At 36.2% G+C, this 16059-nt stretch overlaps 1 protein-coding gene and 1 pseudogene across 2 annotated transcripts; one reads left to right on the top strand and one right to left on the bottom strand.

Moving 5' to 3' along the window:
• Window positions 1–488: 488 nt before the first annotated feature.
• On the bottom strand, window positions 489–8872 carry LOC308689993 (tripartite motif-containing protein 16-like; annotated as a pseudogene). Its single transcript, XR_014032236.1, has 6 exons — window positions 8204–8872; window positions 5098–5193; window positions 3640–3873; window positions 3059–3218; window positions 2862–2909; window positions 489–1888 (listed from the first exon to the last, which is right to left on the bottom strand). The product of XR_014032236.1 is annotated as a tripartite motif-containing protein 16-like (transcript).
• A 2504-nt stretch (window positions 8873–11376) lies between these two features.
• On the top strand, window positions 11377–14633 carry LOC308690192 (uncharacterized protein). The gene is made up of 2 exons (XM_081364529.1): window positions 11377–12070; window positions 12233–14633. Exons 1-2 carry the CDS (start codon window positions 11915–11917, stop codon window positions 14075–14077), a joined length of 2001 nt encoding a protein of 666 aa, XP_081220655.1. The 5' UTR covers window positions 11377–11914; the 3' UTR covers window positions 14078–14633.
• Window positions 14634–16059: the final 1426 nt, after the last annotated feature.

The following is a 16059-nucleotide window of genomic DNA, read 5'->3' as shown; positions in this document are numbered from 1 at the left end:
CCATGAGGATTGTGTTAATGCAAAATAGTTTCAATCTTGATTCAGGAGTTGTACAGCTGAGTGGTGCAGCCTACTCTGCTGAGTATCTTACACTGCACCAAGATGATTTGCTGTCTTGATAGTTTTATATTAATAATGTTGTATGTCTTAATGTTTTTCTGTTTGTTTCCCTTTGTTTTACAGAAAGTCCAGGGCCACTTTTTGGTCCCAGTCCGCCCCTGCATCTACAAATACATATCTATGAGTGCAGCCTTATGATGTTACACCACCAGACCGTTCACATGCTGCTGAATTATGTAAATGTATATTTTTTATTATATAAGCATTTAAGGGCAAAACTGTAATGTTTGTGTGCAGAAATAATTATTACAGATATTGCAGTATTTATATTTAAAAAGATACATGTTAAAAACAGTGTATGACTTAAAGCAGAGTTCATATTATGTATCATTTTGGCAAGGGTGATATGACAAATCTTATTTCAAGATAAAAGACATTTTAATTGCAAATAACGATAACAAAAACAATATATCACAATAAAGAAATTTTGGTTATTTTATTTTTTGTTTCTAAAAATAAGAACAAAAAAGCAAATTACCAACAATAGGACAAATACAACAGATCAAACACAGATTTTTGTTTTGTTTTACAGTAGGTTTCTTTAACATGTAGAAATATTGGCTCATCTTTCAGGAAGGTCAGAGGTCATCGTATAAATCATGTGTCGCTCGTCGATGAATGGTAGATGCAGAAGAATCCTTCTTTCATACCTCATATAATTCTGAGTTATCTGGATTTAACTGTTGATGATGATTTGACTCAGTCCTTGTTTTGATCTTATATCAGATTTGGCAAAATGTATTCTGTAAATCTGTAAATTCAGTCCTGTTCAGGAGGAGATTTATTTCAAGTAAACTGGATTAGATTAGAATAATTATGCTCATACTTTCACTTATCAAGGGTTTACACAGTATGATCAGATGATCTGGGTTTATATATTTTACATTTATTAATACATTGACATTTATCAATTTCACAACAAATTACTTTTTATTGAATGATAAATTTAAAGAAAGGTCATTTTTAATAGTAATAATGATTAATGAATAGAACTGAATGACTGAAATAGATCTTGAGAAAAGCACAGATACACACCGTCACTCATCATGACTCACAAACACACACTGATCTGACTGTCAATATGAGGATTCATTACACACATTTATTCTGACATGTTATTTCACTGACAGAAGTTCAGCTGTAGAATTAATGTAATGAAGAGAAAATAAAGAGACTCTATAACATCTCACTGTTACTGATTTATCATGCAGCTCAAAGCATTATGGGTAGAATTTCTCTACAGTCTGTTCTCATTCATCAACACAGTTTCACTGATGATGATTTATAACCAACACTAAACCCAGGATAGAGCGGTTGAGTGAATGTGGTCTGGACTGTGTGGATGAGGCTCATTGTGTCAGAGACGCTGTAGAAGGACAGAGTTCCTGCACTGTGATCCACATACACTCCTATTCTCCTGTTGATGGACTTTACAGGGAGTTTAGTCACTATATTATAGTGTATGAATGAGGAACTGGAGGAAGAACAGTACAAACTCCAGGACTGATCATTAGATCCAAACCCACACTCATCACCCCATCCCTTCCTGCTGATGCTCTTGTATGACACTGATATAGACACATAACCACTCCACTCAATCTCCCAGTAACAGCGTCCACACACACTCTCTTTACACAACACCTGATACACATCAAATCTGTCTGGATGATCAGGATACGGGTGAGAGTGTTTGTAATCACTCTGTTCCTCTCAGACAGACTGAGGCGTTTATTCACTGTGTTCAGATCCAGAGTGAACTGATGGGAATCTGATGGAGAGAAAACACATCAGAATCAGGAATTATGAATCTGTCTGATCTTTTATTATAGCTGAACTCTTCATGTTCAATATATCAGCAGTGTCTCAGTAGTGAAGTCACCTTTATTTATTTAGCGCTTTTATCAATACAGATTGTTTCAAAGCAGTTTTACAGTGATAACAGGAAAATAATGCAACAAAGTTTGTTTCATCTGTACAGCAAAATAGTGTCATTGTCCAGCTTAAGTAAGTTCAGTGTTGATTAATTTCTGTTGTGAAAAGGTTATTAATTTAGTTAATTTATCTATACAGCCGCTCTGGAGAAAGCAGTGATGTCATCGTCCAGCTCAGTTCTCATATAATGGTGTCAATGCAGGAAGAGCAATAATATGGTTTACTAGTTTACCAGATATCCTGTACAAATCATCATTTACATCAGTGTATCATTTACTGTATATTAGTGGTTATTATTCTGTGTTTATTATAATTATGCCTAATATATACACCATTCAAATATGTGGGGTCAGTATGATTTTTTTCAGTGCTGTGGCCTTTGGCAATCTTGAGCTTTCTTTAAATTTCTATCTGTTTCCTCAAAGGTTAAATATATTTGTTACAAAATTCTGTTTAGGATAAATCCATAGAGGAATTTTTACAGAAGAGATTTCAGTTTGTTCTTACTTTCCTGAAGCTTTTTACTTCTGTGATTTTACCTCTAAATCTTGGATGAATGTTTTTAATTGGCTTTCAGTGAAAAATAATTATAGTTATTCATTAGTTTTAGAAGACATCCTGTTTTTGAAGAATATGTTGAATATTAAAGTCACGAGTCAATTTATTTTGCTTCCAGCGCCCCTCGATGTTCTCTCCGTTGAGAAACACTAATTTACATGATCAACTATAAAACTCTTCTGTCATGTTTTCTTTCTACAGGAAGAACATGAAGACAGTGAGTTTTTCTGCTTGTTTTCTTAGTGACTTACATTGTAGCAAGTCGTTCCTGGTTCTGAGAACAATGTTGGTCAAAGTGACTGTGGAAATCAACAGACATGAAGAGTGTGATTATCATGTCAAGAGAAAATGATCCCTGCATCCGTTCCTAAGACATTTCTAATATGATCTTCTACATGATATGAGATGATGGAGGATCATGAGAGCTGATGAATCTCCAGGACTTTACCTCTGTCAGAGATCTTCTTCAGCTCCTCTTGGCAGAAATCCTCCAGTTTGTCTCTCAGCTGATGGACAGATTCTCTCACAACATCAAAAGAGGAGAGAGAACTGAAGGGATTGTCATTTACGTCTGTAGATTCAGGAGGAGCTGAGAGAGACTGGAAACTCTACAGAAAACAGAAATCAAAGCTCATCACCTCCACACTTCATCAAAAACCTGCACTACTGTCAGATTTATGTGGCTCTTGTTGATCTTTAGTAATGAAACTGGTGCCATCAAGTTCATGGATTTCACATTGTTCTAAAAAAAGTTTAAATATTGGTAAAGTTTTGAGCTGTTTCTGTCTGGAAGCTCAATATATCTTTCAGAAAATAAGTTTCCTAAGGGATTTCCAGAGCTGAACTGCATTTGTAAGTGCATCTCTTTCAATAGAAGAAGATCAGATGAGAGTCTGACCGTTGATTATATAATAACCGAACACACAGATCAACACTTCAGTCAACGGCTCATTCTGCTCTCATGAAATGTTTCTCTGTGAGTCTCTTGCTCAAGTCCACTATGACCCTGTTCTTCTAGATCTCTGTTACCTGCAGGAAATGGATGTGATCCTGTGTGTGTGAAAGCTGCTCCAGCTCAGCGTCTCTCCTCCTCAGATCATTGATCTCCTGCTCCAGTCGCTCCAGTCGTCCTTCAGCTCGACTCACTGCAGTCTTTTCCTGATCTCTGATCCGCTGTGTCGCCTCAGAGCGGCTTCTCTCAATGGAGCGGATGAGCTCAGTGAAGAACCTCTCACTGTCCTCCACTGCTGTCTGTGCAGAGCGCTGTTAGGACACACATCACAATCACACAGTGGCTTCAGTGAGTCCTGACTGAGACGTCTCAAACTTCTCTTCTCCAGACTTTCATTTCATCAACTATTTTTTATAATATACATCATTGACATTTGCAGAGTATCAAACATACTAAACTTTATTTTATTTGCTGATGATACAAATATTTTATTTTATTCTGATAATTTACAGCAGATTATGGAGGTGATCACAACAGAAATTAATAAATTAAAACTGTGGTTTGATGTAAACAAATTATCATTAAAAGTAAACAAAACAACGATTATGTTATTTGGAAAACATAAATTAAAAAAAAATAAGTTTTACAAACTTATGTTGTAAAATTGAAAATTGACAACATAAGTATAGAAAGAGTATATGAAAATACATTTCTTGGTGTGATTTTAGACAACAAAATCTGCTGGAAACCTAAAACACGTTAAAGCAAAATTGATAAAGACCATAGCAATGGTTTGCTATTCTGTAATCTGTTGTTTTCCTTTCTCTTTATTTTACTTTCATTTTACGGTTCATGTATCTTTGTTAGATGTAGTTGTAACGTTACCTTCATAATCGCATTTTAATAAAACTTATTATACTCTCGATTGTCTCTGTTTGCTGCTCACGGAACAAAGCCTCTTAAATGTGTTCGATCTTATAGCTACAAGCTCGATAAATGTGTGATTGACCTACAAGTTAATAATCTTGTGAAAAAGACAATTATTCGGATTATCTGAAGCAATGATTTGATTTGGTAGGCATTCACAAATTCAAATTATAGCCCTTCTGTATTCAGAATTAATTGCAATTCGTTGAGATTGATTGTCTATACAGAAATACAACTATATGGGCTGTGTATTACCTTTTTGGGTGATTTTAAATTGTGTAAGTGAAAATCTGGGGAAACAACTACAAAGCAAACCTACAGTCGTTATGTACATTACAAAAGAGAGCAATCAGAATCATTAATAACGTTGGATATCAGGAGCAATCAAATGTATTATTCTTAAAGTCACATAAGGTTATATAAGGGGTGGGAAAAATAATAAGCTTCTGCTTCATCCCGCTCCTTTTCTGAACATATTGTAATTATTTTTAGAATACTTTAAAGATATTTACTTTTAGGTTGTGCCAACATACATATTATTTTTATTTGTATCTTTTTGTTGTTCGAAATAAAAATAAATAAAGAAAGAAAATATAAAAAAGACTCACCTTATGAGACACCACAGCCTCTCTCAGCTGCTGAAGATCTTTCTCTCTCTGCTGGATCCTCTGCTGGAACGACCTCTGCGTCTCCTTCAGCTGGTGCTAAAGGACAAACCAATGACAGGAGAAACATCACATACATCATCAACTAAACAGATATGAATCCAGTATCAGTGAAGTGGTGAGAATTAGGGGTTAAAGGTCTTGCATGATAAGATTATAGGTTCAATCATAAGTGCCAACATTATTTCATCAAGTTTTATTGCCTAGATTTATATAGATTCACCCTGAAATGTAAGTTCTTCATTGTTTACTCATCATCATGTCTTTCCAAACTTGTATGATTTCTCTTGCTGGACACAAAAGAAGATTTTATGGACAGTGTTGCCAGATTGGAAATCTCCAAGAATCGTACCAGAAGCTCAAAATGATCGTATTTGGAAGAAAATTATCGTACATGAGTCAAACCTGAATTAATTCGGTTCGGGAGTATAGATAAAACCCTGCCCACACTTACAATTGATTGGTTGGGTCCTTACATGCGCTTCATGAGGCACAATTGCACACACACGCAAGGTCTCTCGCTCCCTCTCTCTTCACGTTCTTCTCCCGGTCGACTAGAATCCACAGCTAGATCAATGAGTGTAAGCCCTATGATTACAACAAACGACCATCATTTGAAGTGTCACACAGTTCTTAAATTATCGTACATTAGGATTTTTTGTCATTATTGATCGTACATTGTACAGAGGTCAAAATTATCGTACAAATACGATAATTATCGTATGTCTGGCAACACTGATTATGGAGAATGTCTTTGTTTTTTAAAGCCCAAATCAAATATGGTGACACGTCAACAACCTCAAACCTAACTGGCTCATGCATGTCACATGACTTAACATGCCACCATATTTAATATATTTTCAGAAGACTTGGGGTGCTTCTCAATATCCCTCCTCATTTCCACGCTCCTCTGTCCTCAATCCTATGACCCGGAAACCAATCAAGCTCAGCCATCTTGAAGGACATCTCAATTGCACCGTGAGGAGACGAGGATTGAGGAGTGAGGAGGCTTCCATAGGAGTTATGAGCGAGGATACACGAGTGTATCCTTTGCGGAAGTGTTTTATCAACTAAATGTGACGCACTTATCATTTCTCCTCCCCCTTCACATCGGTCACAATCATTTTAACTTATACTTTACCTTTAGCCTGGCAAGCCAGAACCACATCAAGGTCTCACCATTGACAGGGCTCAATCCGAGGGGCGGGATAAATGGTTGTCTTTCAAATTCCCTCTGCACGCAATAGGATAGCGCTACAACCAACCAGAGTGTTTTCCCACCAGCGGAGCTAGATTAAGTTGATAGATTAAACTTTTGCCGTATCTGGTGGGCAAAACTACGAACACATCTTCCTTTTTTAAAGAATGACTTAAGTGCCATTCTTTGTTCTTTTCTCAAAGAAAAACTTAACTCCAAGTCCTCCATAGTCGCGGCCAAAGCCGATTTGAAAGACCGCTTTTTGCCAGCAGCAGCAGCCATTCTTTGTTTTCAAGTAGCAGGGAACCGTCGCAACTCTGTCGTCATTATGTTAAGCCCGCCCACCGACTCTATACACGATGTGATTGGCCTGACTAGACTTTGTTTTTTCCAGCTCGAAAGCCAACAGAGAGTTGCTAGACTACCCTGGCTGCAAAATAAAATTTGCTGCCGCTAGGGTGCGTCTAGATTTCTAGGCTACTTTACCTTTGCAGTTTATTTAAATCACACATATTTCAACAAGGTATTTTGCTTTATTATTATTCATTATGAATTTCTTGAATAACCCAACTTCAACAACATAAGGGCAGATCTTTTGAGCGCTACTGATGACGCTGTAAAGTGACGCTCGAGTGATCAAGTATTCCAATGTATAAAAAAGCTTTCATTCGATTCCTCCGTCCTCCTTTTTTTCCCTTGCAGTCTTCCCTCGCACCCTGAAGGGGGTGGAGCTGAGACGCGAGAAAAGGAAGCGAGGAAAGGTAACGAGGATACACAAATAAGAAATGAGAAGCACCCTCTGATCACTCCCATTGGAGTTGTATGGATTTCTTTAATTCTACTTTCAAAATACGGACAGATGAGAAATTCCTTAAAATACCTTCTTTTGTGTTACTCAGAAAAAGTGAGTCATGCCAGTTTGGAATAACATGATGAATGTTAATTTTTTTGGGTGAAATACTGGTTTAAAGGGCTCCTATTATGCTTTTCCCCATGATAGGAGTTCCAAGAGACACAGTTTTTACCACCCCGAATCTAAACCCTATTTTCTAATGCAGACTAACTTGATGGTTAAACTGTACTTTTAACACTATTCCTCAGCAGTATACAACCTCAATCTTTTGTTGTGTTCTCACCACTTTCATAACGACTGCTTTCTGAACCATGCAGTTCTATGCTAGTCAGATGTTATAAATGAAGTTACAAATGTAGGTTCAGGAGGAGCCTAATCATTCAGTCCTGTCAATCATCATTACGAGTGAATACAAGCAGCAGTCATTGCACCGTCCCAGCAACAGTTCTTCTGTCATCCCTTCACCTCTCCATCGCTGTTTATGGTAAAGTGAATTACATTTCTGACATACGTGCTAATCACAACAGACTGGGACCGACTGACCAATCGATTTTCAGAAGGCTGGTTTTAAATAAACTGAAACTAAGGGGCTGTTTACCAAATTTTTGAAAATGGGTTTCAAAGTGCAAGTTTTGGAAAACAGTCTAATGTAAGCAACAAAAACGCAAATCTCTGAAGATGATGACATGATGCGCATGCAGTCTATAGTGTTTCAATCGCAATTTATTTGGCCTGGCAGCAGAATACCGCGTTTTTAGTTGTTTTCGCGGATCGGTGTGAATGGGGATTGTTTTGACAGTGGTGTTGTCTGTTCGCGGAAAAATCTAAGGAAAAACTTCTCTGTTTTCTGCATATCGTTGTTGTGTAAACGTACCCTAAAGCAGTGTTCAAACAAAGGGTGAAAACAGACATTAAATGATGTAAATGTAGTCTAGTAGACCCCATAAACAATATTATGAGCCTGTAAATGAGCATAATGGGACTCTTTAAGTTCATACCTGTTTCTCTGTCCTCTGTGCTGCCACTGATACAGTGTCGTGGTTTTTATGTTCATCCATCACACACAGCAAACATATACACTTCTGATCAGTGCAGCAGAAAACCTCAAGGATCTTGTCGTGTTTCTGGCAGATCATCTCCTGCAGTCGTCCAGTGGCATCAGTCAGATTGTGTCTCTTTCCTTTAAACCAACTCTCATGTTGTTCAAGGTGATTCTGACAGTAAGAGTTCAGACACACCAGACAGGACTTGACGGCTTTGTGTTTTCTTCCAGTACAGACGTCACACTGCACATCTCCAGCTCCAGCGTAACAGTCAGCAGCAAGTTTAGTCTTCTTCAGTTTCTCCACCATTTCAGCCAGAATGGTGTTTTTAGCTAAAGCAGGTCTTGGCCTGAAGGTCTGTCTGCACTGAGGACAGCTGTAGACTCTCTTCTCATCCTCCTGATCCCAGCAGTCTGTAATACAGATCTTACAGTAACTGTGTCCACAGGGAATGGCCACAGGATCCTTCAGGAGATCCAGACACACTGAACACATGAACTCATCCTGATCTACTGAAATTCTGGCTTCTGCCATTTTACTGAATGAATACAGAGACAAAAACACACAACAGCTCAACTACACTCCAGTTTCACTTTCCCTGAACTCATGTGATTCCTGTTTCCTGGTTCTGTGTTTGAGTGACGTGTGCAAAACAGGCGTGTCTGTAAAGCAGCTTCTACATTCCTGATCCTGAAGAGCCTCCTTCCTGCTAAGTTTTTAGTTTTCATGTGTTCACAAACACACATTTTCTTTAATAAGTCTCAGACATGCACTCAAAAATATAAGGTAGAGAGAAGCAAGACAACAACCTTAAAAGTTATTCTCTATCCTTAAAAGTAATTCTCTATCCTAAATACTACACTGTTACTGGAGGACTGAAAACTGTCCAGAAGAGTCACCATGAAGTCAAAATTGCCAAGTCTTTAATTTAATATTGCAGTATTTATTATACATTATTTACCTGTGCACATAGGACTGGGCAATACAACAATATTTATCAAAATATAATTTTCCTCAATAAAATTATAACAAAAGTTCATAAAGTGTTCAATATAAGAGGACATAACGGCCACACGGTCCATTAATCAGCTCGGCTTAAACGACACTGCAGCGCTCTAGATGCGTTCACTTGCTGATTGGTTTTGATCACGTGACCACTGACCCGTTTTTGGGGATAAGCATTGTTCCCTTTCGAAAGGGAACTCGCATTGCTAGTAGTGACGTCATAGGCTGTCGCCGGTCAATATCGATGCATGTGGAGTTCGGTTACAGTCGTAACCCGAGACGTTTTTTTGCTTGCATATTTCTATAGTTCGCACACTCCACCAAAGACAAGACAAGTCAAAAAGCCAGATTAAAAAATTCCCCAAAGCAAAAAAATGTTTTAGATATTTTTTATTTCGATTTAGTGGTGCGAGTACCTAGACGTGTTTTTGTGAGACATGTATTAAAAAAGTCAAAGAGTTTGTTTTTGAAGGACAAGACAGTGGCAGAAATTCTTGACTGCTCTTTTCGTCGTGAATCACGTTTTGCATTCACAGTTCTCAATTTGAGGCATTTTCGCTAGTCAGTGTTCTACAACACACAGACGTTGATTTTTATGCTTGGTTAAAGAGGTAATAATTAATTAATACATTTCTAAATAAATTATTATATATTTTCACTTGATATACATGTATTTCTGAGACAGTACACACGGTAATCTTAGGTGAGTTTGACGACATGTATACTTGCAAACTTTGTGCACACACATACAGTACAATCTGTGCAAGGCACGTGCAAATTCAAAGGCATTTTTCCAATTAAACACTTCTTTACATTTTTTTTGCTCTGCCTGGTTGCTACAAACCCTTTTGAAAGTTTAAAGCATTTTAGTCTCACAGCTATAGACGTGGAGAGGGCAATGACCGTGCAGAAAGCGTTGATAAGGTAAGTTTTTGACACGCCTTGCTTTATTTTATCTGAAATTGCAATCTAAATCAATTGTAATTCAAACAATTGTAGGTCACTTTCAAGAAATTCATGACATGTGTAAGGAACACCTGCTTTAGACAGTTTAGCTGCATTACAGCTTGCTGAAAGGGATATATGTGCTACCATCACGTCACCATATCCCTCTTGTGAACACTCTTATGACAGTAGATTGGAAGCAATGATTATAGTTAATATAGTATTTTTAGTTTTTCTTACACAAAGAGTTAAAAGAATGAAAAATATTCTAATTTTTCTTACACACACCTATTGTTTTGCTTCAGAAGACATTGATTGAGTTCATATGAATTAGCATCACGATCGCTGTGTGCTTTTTAAGCATCAAATGAGCGGCAGCCAATCATTACCATTGCAGACTCACAGAGATGGATTATTTTGAAAAAAAATCCTGCTTTATGTTTAGTCATGCAATGGCATGAGGATGAGTAAATGGGAATTTTTGGGGTGAACTATCACTCTAAGGACATTGTGTTTTGTCTATATTGATTTTGATGAAGATCAGATGACATTTTATGACCAATCAATGCAGAAAACCTACCAATTCCAAAGGGCTTTTCTTCCCAGTAGTGCTTATGTACTTATTCTGCTTTAAACCTTTGTTCATGTACATACGAACTTAACAGATCTCTATACATATACACACCTATAATATACAGACACACACTCAATCAATCACAAATGGCGTGTTTGCCGGCGCCCGCTGAGTACGGGTGCATGGTCGCCGTCTCCTTTGTCTATCGGGCTAAGGATGGCCCGTGAACCCCATACAGAAGTCACATATATTGAAATATACAAATAATAATATAAAATTATATAAATAATGGATTTTCATATATCGTCCCCTTGGAATTATAAGGTTCTATCTGACATTTTTGTCAAAATTGAGTTATTCACATATTCTTATTCTGTGACAACATATTTACATTATGTGATGTTTTTTTTAAGTTGTGTACATTTTGGGACTTTTTATTGAAAAAACAAAAAGGTTCTATCTACAAAGTCGAACTCTAACTTGGCTCTATAAGGTTCTATCTGCATGAGCCAATCAGCACTTCGAATGCACAGAAGAGGACCAATCAGGATCAACTTTATATGTCGTGTCACCGGCTTTTTCCTTGAAGGCAGGAAAGATCGCAGACACACAATATCTGTGAGGATTATGGCACGCAACGCGAAGTTTTTAAGAAACCTCAAGATCGACAATTTTATTGAAGATCTTGTCAAGGACAGCAGCCCGAATTCCAGGCAAGTTCAGTCTTTTTTGTTTTGTTTTAGGTCTTGCTGACGAGATTGTTTTCATAGTTAGACACCACACTAACGTTAGCCAGCAGCGCTATCTTCATAGTTCCTGATATTAAGAGGCAAGCACTAAGATAAAAAAAAAAAACTACAGAAAAAACAAACAAACCTATCCTACTCAAAATAGTGCGGTTACAGTAAGTTATGATCGTTATGTGAAAATGTGAACATGTGAAAGATCGTTAAAGCAGTTACCTCAGTATTTAAATGATTTCAGAATGATTGTAGCCTGTAGCTACTCAATGGTATACCATGCTAAATTAATTATTTTTTATTGTCTATTTTTGTAATGAACCTGACATATCCAGGAGAGGAAAAAGTAATGCTAAAAACAACAGCAGGAGAACGAGAAAGAGAGCACCAGGCAAAGAAAATATGAAAAAAGCATCATCAGAGAATGGGAGAGAAACTGAGGCAGAAGAGGGAAGGAGCAATGTTGTAAAGGAGCAATGTAAAATCAGACTTTTAGAGACAGAGGGAGAAACAAGCAGTCCAGTAATACCAAGACAGAGAACAACAGAGAGAGGAAAGGTAAGAATCAGTCAGTCAGTCAGAATTGGTTAGTTTTGAGCTACAGAGGTAGTGAGCTAATAATAAAAAACTTTTCTGAATTTATTGCATGCCTATTTTTTACATTGTGTATTTAAATATTATGATTATATATGTATTTTTTCAAATGTATTTTTTCTCCAGGCAGGTGACAAGGTAGATGCAGCAGGGCCTAGGATCTTACCAGTGGAGCCAGTGACCGAGCCAGTGACCGCACCAGTGGAGCCAGAGCCAGTGACCGCACCTACCAGTTTACAAATTAAAGAGCTGGGGGCTACTCAGAAAAGAAGAAACAGGAGACGCGTTTCAAATCCTTCAACATGGAAAGCATGTATCCGCAAGACACTTTATCAGGAGGGCAAGGAACATGTCAACTCTGCAAATAAAAAGGCTTCTGCCAAACAAGTGAGAACTTTGAAAAACTGTAGTATGTCATGTAAATACAAATGTGCAAAGAAAGTAACCCCGGCTGAAAGGGAGAAATGCTTTACACAGTTCTACCAGTTGAGTCAAAACAGGAAATATGACTTTATAGCCATGACTACAGACTGCACAGAAAAAGAAAGACAAACCTGTGATGAACCACACAGAAAGCGTACCTACTCATTTAAGTACTATCTAAACGTAGAGGGTGAAAAGGTGAGAGTCTGTAAGCAGTTTTATCTGGGCACACTTGCCATCAGCCAGAAACCTGTGTATAATACACACATGAAGAAAAATCAGACGACTAGCATGCCAAAATCAGATTCAAGAGGAAACCATGCAAAAAAATGCATAGATGAAAATCAGAAAGAGCAGGTAAAGGCACACATCAGTTCATTTCCTGTTGTTGAGTCACATTACTGTCGTGCCAGCACAGAAAGACAGTACCTTGAACCGGTACTCAACGTTTCAAGGATGTATGATCTCTACAGACTTAAATGCAATGAGGATGGAAATACACCTGTGAAAGAATCTTATTACCGATTCATATTCAACACAAAGTTCAACCTTAGCTTTCACACCCGTAAAAAGGATCGGTGTGATCAGTGTGAAGCATATGAGACTGCCGTAAAGCAAAACATGGTAGGCCAAAGTGATGAATACCATCAAACAAAGCATATAGCTGACAAGACGGCAATGCGCCAAGAGCGCCAAAAAGACAGAGAGGATAAAGATACTCTAACAGTCTGTTTTGACCTACAGAATGTTATTTCATGTCCACGTGCCGAAATTAGCTCTTTTTTCTACAAGCGGAAACTTAACTTGTATAATCTCACTGCTCACTGTTCGCAGACTAAAAAAGGCTACTGTGCTTTGTGGACAGAGGCAATGTCAGGTAGGGGAGGAAATGATATTGCAAGTGCACTAATGAAAATATTAGAACGCGTTGTACGTGATCATCCACATGCCACTGAGATTATTACATGGAGTGATAGCTGTGTGCCTCAGAACAGAAATTCCATAGTAGCCTTTGCTATGGCAGATTTCCTGACAAGGCATCCTCAAATTAAAAAGATAACAATGAAATACTCTACTCCAGGCCACTCTGCAGTGCAGGAGGTAGACAATTTGCACAGCCATATTGAAAAGGCAATGTCAGTGTCTGAATTCTATTCACCACTGTCTTTCTTGCGCATTTTACTGAAGGTGAACAGGAACAACCCATATGAAATCATACAGATGAAGAGAATAGATTTCTATGACTTTCAGGCATGTTCCAAGCTGTTTCTTTACAAACAGGTTCCATTTTCTGAAGTGTCACAGCTTGTGTTTGATCAGTGTCCATATACTCTTCATTACACAAAATCACATGCAGAGCCAAGAGTTAAAGTAGACATAAGAGGACCAAGCAAACACACGAGAAGCCTGGCACCTACATCCATCTTACCCAAACCAAGGGTACTCTCCAAACAGAGCATCATCTCAGAGGCGAAGATGGGTGACATTAAGTCCATGTTTAAATTCATGCCACTAGCAGATAGAGAGTATTATAAGTCTGTGTTTTAAAAAATGAGCCATAGAGAGTATAAGTCTGTGTTTTAAAAAAATGAGTCACAGAGAGTATTATAGTTCTGTTTAAAAAAATGAATCTGACATTTTTTGTGATTATCTAGTCAGTGAATCATTTTTCAATGATTATTAAACTTTATGAATTACATGTCTGTTTTCTTGCGGTTTTTAAAGTCTTAAAATGTCTTAATTTTTACAATATTAAGCCTTAAAGGTCAAATAGTCAACAATTTAATTGATGGGGTCTTAATTACAACAATAAACCTTAGCATGTTATGTCAGCCATACTGATGTCTAGAGAGAAAGCCATTTTACCTGGCCCACTTTAGGTGGAATAAAGTCCTGCTCAGATGTATTACAGTAGCTGCTTTTTGTCTTAAACAAAAGAAAGATTAAACTAACAATTTCTGAAATAATGTGTTTAATTACCCACCAAATTGGTACCAAAAATTAACATCTGCACTGGACAAAATATTTAGACCTACCTTGCTTAATTTGAAATGTCCTAAATACATGGAAGTGCTAAAAATATTAAATAAATGTCATAGAAAGGATAACATTTTACTTTCTAACACATGTTGAGACATTGTTACAACATTCATTTTATATTTAATGTTCAAATAATGTTTTGGCAGATAGAACCTTATAATTTAGTGTTATAATTAAAGTGTTTTTTTAGAATTAGAAGGTTCTATCTGCATTTGACCCATTCCAAAAATCCCTATTTACAAATTTGAGAGGATTTTGATATTGTATATTTAGAATACATTTAGGTTCCCTGTTATTTTCATGTTTGAAAGAAACTTGTTCCCCATATAAATTTTCCTATATGTAATGCAAAAACTTTGAAGCTCAATATCTCAAAACTGCTCAGAATGCAGATAGAACCTTATAATTCCAAGGGGACGATATTTAAATGTCTTAAATCTAAAATGTTATATTTATATGTAAACACATTTTGAAATGTATATAAAAAATATATTTAAATATTTGATTTCACATATAGTAAACATTTAAATATTTTTTATATTTACATATATTTATTTATTTATATTTAAATAAATTTAGATATCAATCTATGTAAATATATTAATTTGCAATATATGTTCATATATTCATTTCTAATATTTGTTAACATATTAGATTTCTATATATGTAAGTATATTTTATTGGAAATATTTACATATATTAATTTCCTTTATATGTAAATAAATGTAGATGTCCATTATGTAAATATATTAATTTGCAATATATGTGCATATATTAATTTGTTAACATATTAGATTTCTGTATAAGTAAATCTATTCTGAAACATACACAAATATTTAATTAATGCTCCTTTTAATATACTTCACAAACCTTCACAAACCTAAACATGTTTTCATATAATATATTCCCATTTACTCCTACTTTATGCAAATAGTCTCCATATATGTAAATATTTTTATTGCATTCAGGAACCCCTACTTGCATATATATATATATATATATATTAACTGCACTTAATATTATATTATAATATTAATATTATATATATAATATATAATATTAACTGCACTTAAAACATGAGTCAAGCCAACAACATAAATCAAGCAAAATAAAGCCTGTGGTAAACAACTTAACAATACTTTGACGTTTTGTTCTACAGCCTAAATTGCACACACTTACAGTATACTGAAAACACGAATTTTGTTGCAGTTATGTTCATTTTTGAAATCATGTTTTTAATAAGTATCTAGACGTTTGAGTGTGAATGTGTGCAGTGTATGCTGTAGAACAAAACGTTAAAGTATTGTCAAGTTATGTTTACCACAAGCTTTATTTTACTAAAACAAACAAACAAACAAACAAACAAACAAAAAACATTATAAACCTGTTTCTTTTTTCTTGTTTTTGAACCTAATTAAATTAATGGCCTGGCCCAACTGCCCAACAGTCGCCTTTTCATGACGTTTTATAACAGCATCGGTAAAACAATA

Source organism: Scardinius erythrophthalmus, assembly GCF_964197995.2.
Source record: "Scardinius erythrophthalmus genome assembly, chromosome: 4".
Lineage (NCBI taxonomy): Eukaryota > Metazoa > Chordata > Actinopteri > Cypriniformes > Leuciscidae > Scardinius > Scardinius erythrophthalmus.
The sequence above is the reverse complement of the archived record's forward strand: the minus strand, read 5'-3'. Positions and strand labels throughout refer to the sequence as shown.

Coding starts and splice junctions, on each gene's coding strand:
- LOC308690192 (XM_081364529.1), top strand. CDS start 11,915: ATGAAAAAAGCATCATCAGAGAATGGGAGAGAAACTGAGGCAGAAGAG. Junction 12,071..12,232: donor GAACAACAGAGAGAGGAAAG/GTAAGAATCAGT, acceptor TTTTTTCTCCAG/GCAGGTGACAAGGTAGATGC.